Source organism: Cicer arietinum, chromosome 5 (assembly GCF_000331145.2).
Source record: "Cicer arietinum cultivar CDC Frontier isolate Library 1 chromosome 5, Cicar.CDCFrontier_v2.0, whole genome shotgun sequence".
Classification (NCBI taxonomy): domain Eukaryota; kingdom Viridiplantae; phylum Streptophyta; class Magnoliopsida; order Fabales; family Fabaceae; genus Cicer; species Cicer arietinum.
In genome coordinates, this window is record NC_021164.2 from 1136987 (window position 1) to 1140268 (window position 3282).

General features: G+C 30.7%; 1 protein-coding gene across 1 annotated transcript; it reads right to left on the minus strand.

The window, feature by feature from the left end:
- Positions 1-474: 474 nt before the first annotated feature.
- Positions 475-2870, minus strand: LOC101503627 (uncharacterized). Its single transcript, XM_073368218.1, has 5 exons — positions 2551-2870; positions 2363-2468; positions 1605-2280; positions 1135-1292; positions 475-968 (listed from the first exon to the last, which is right to left on the minus strand). The coding sequence occupies exon 3, from the start codon at positions 2269-2271 to the stop codon at positions 1606-1608; it is 666 nt and encodes a 221-aa protein (XP_073224319.1). The 5' UTR covers positions 2272-2280; positions 2363-2468; positions 2551-2870; the 3' UTR covers positions 475-968; positions 1135-1292; position 1605.
- Between the last annotated feature and the right edge of the window lie 412 nt (positions 2871-3282).

Here is a 3282-nt window from a genome sequence, read left to right on the forward strand (position 1 = left end):
CAACCAAATAAATAAGTTAAATGCATTTCATTTTTAATTTAAATTAAAGCCATAAAAATAGAAATAGAAATAAACCTTCTCATCAATAAACTTTGGGAGACTTTTTGAACCCATACAATGAACATCTTCAAATTTAGCACGATTTTGCCTATTAATTTTACTTATTTTCTGCAATTGAAATAAAATATTAGTCTTAATAATAAACTCTTTAATATATTACTCATAATATATACGACTTACTTGTCCTTCATCAGAAAACCAATGATGAACCAAACCACGATATTGATTTGGGTCAACCCTATCATCTGGTACAAGAGATGCAACTTCTTCTTCTGTTTTAGTAGGGTCATATGCCATTGACTTTAGATCACCCTTCCATTGCCTCCATTTCTCATTCAGCTCAGATTTTAACATTTCTCTTGTTAAGTCATTTATTGGAGGAACAAACTCAAATTTACTCTACACAATAAGAGATGTTAAAGAAACATGTTATATTAGTTAAATGTATTCTTACAGTTATCAACATGTTATGATGTAGTTTGAGTGTGCTAAACATCTATATTCTTAAACTATAAGTATGATTATAAATTGTTAATCCATCAAATATTCCTAACATCATCATTGTACATCAAACATGTTAGAGCACAAAAACTAAAAAACATGTTAATTGTACATCTCAATTGACTTCTTAAAAAAATGTTATATTAGTTAAATGAATAATCATAATACCTCTATTAATTTCAACATTTCTTCTTTGTAATCATTTGGCATAACTTTCCATGACTTGTAGTTGATAGGAGCATATTGATACCTTCTAGCTACGCTACCAATGAAACGAGTTAGAGTTGTCCCTTCCTCACCAATGGGTCGACCATATTTGTCCAAATTAACGATTATTAAATCACCATCTTCCATTTCCCATACATCTAACATTTTTGTAGGACCTCTAGCCCGTTTAGGCTCTACTTCTACAAACAAAACAAAAGGACAATAACATTATGTGTGCATATAAGTCATAATAAAAATAATATAAATAAAACTTCAAAACAAAGAATATATAATTAATACCTTTTTCAATTTGTTCTTCTTCAACTTCTATATCAGAGGGAATTGAGTGAGATTCTACAGACTCACGTATGACACCTTCTGCATGACAAGGACTAGAACGAGTTTCTGCAACATTACTTCCTTCTACATTGGTTGAGTTTGTATTATTTGAAGTAGACTGAATTCCTTCATTATCACTTGCTCGATGTCGAATATTTAACTTTCTTCTTCGAGCCATTGCTTCTCTAACACAAAATTATAAATGAGTAACTTGGACAAAAGTCAAAAAACATAGACAAATCTAAAAGTATAAGAAAAACATAGACAAATCTAAAAGTATAAGAAAAACATAGACAAATCTAAAAGTATAAGAAAAACATAGACAAATCTAAAAGTATAAGAAAAACATAGACAAATCTAAAAGTATAAGAAAAACATAGACAAATCTAAAAGTATAAGAAAAACATAGACAAATCTAAAAGTATAAGAAAAACATAGACAAATCTAAAAGTATAATAAAAACATAATGTATAAAATCATGCACAATTAGAACACACTTCATTCGTCTTCCTCATCATCTTCATTATCTTCATCATCATCCATATTATCAACATCAACAACTTCAAAAAAATCATTATCGTCTTCAACTTGAAGCCTAACCAAATCATTAACATTTTGAGTAGCTTCACTTGTATCGCCCATTAGTTGCCCATGAATTTCTTCAATTTCATTAGATTCCTCATCACCCATATCATAGATATCTCTAACTTTTGCATTGAGAACAACAAGCCAATCCTTGTTTCTCTCATCATATATATAAAACACCTTTTTAGCTTGTGATGCAAACACAAATGGGTCATCACAAATATTTTTCCCAGTATGTTTTAAAAATTTGAAATTGACAAGCGTCATACCAAACTTATCTTTCTTGATACCTTTATTAATATCAACCCAATCACATTTAAATAACACAAACTTGTACTTTCCAGAATAATCCAACAGCAGTATATCAGTTATTGCCCCATAGTAATTAATTTCATCTGTTGAGGTCTTTGTCTTTACAACAACTCCACTATTTTGTGTTTTCAAAAATCTCTCTCTCTTCTTTGTGTGGAATCTAAAACCATTAATCGCATAACCTGTGTATCTTCTTACTACCTCAGATGGTCCACGGGATAACCATCTAAGTTCATGAGTAACTTCTGAGCTCTTTTGTTCATCCATACGCTGGATCTAAAATATTTCATGAAATATAGTAAGTTTATATATAAAAACAATCAGTAAAATTTAAATAATTAAATTATTATATGCTCACCCTGAGTTTAAACCACTCAATAAATTTTTGACCATGTTGCTTGTCAATTTCAAGTTGTGTCAATCGTCGTGGTCGACACTGTCTCTTAAGATGTAAAATGTGTTCTCTAAAAGTAACAGTAATAGAGTTAAAATAAAATGTAATAAAAATTTCAATTGTATAAAATTGAAATATGATATGTGACTTACTCTATAAATGGAGCAACTGCATCACAATTAGAAAGCACATATCTATGTGCCTGTGCTAACTCTTTCTTGTCAAGTTTAGTTCTACTCACTTTCTTCCTCTTCCCTAATCGTAACTTTTGTTGTTTCTTTATCCCTAATGGCCTTCCAGAGACTTCATCGTCATTTCTGTTAGGTCTATTGAACCTAGTTTCTACCCCAGATAGATATTGCGAACAAAACGTCAAACATTCATTGGCCAAAAATCCCTCTGCAATTGATCCTTCTGGATGGGCTCTATTACGTACAAAGGACTTAAGAGTAAGAAGAAACCTGAAAGTGAAGAAAATTTAAAATATTTATGTTCTCAACATCCAAAAAAACTTGTTTAACACTTTTAATTAAACCAATTTTTATAAACATACATACCTCTCAAGCGGATACATCCATCGATATTGTACCGGTCCAGCAACTTGGGCTTCGTGTGCCAAATGAATTACCAAATGCATCATAACAGTAAAAAATGAAGGAGGAAAAATTGTTTCCAACTGACAAAGTGTGATAACTATTTGAGACTCCAATTGTGATAGAAATTCCACATTAAGTACCTTAGAACAAATTTGCTTGAAGAAATTGCAAAGATCAACTAACACTGAAGTGACTTTATCTGGCAATGAACCCCGTAATGCTACTGGAAGAAGCTCTTGCATCAAAACATGACAATCATAACTTTTTAATCCAAACATCTTGTGTTGC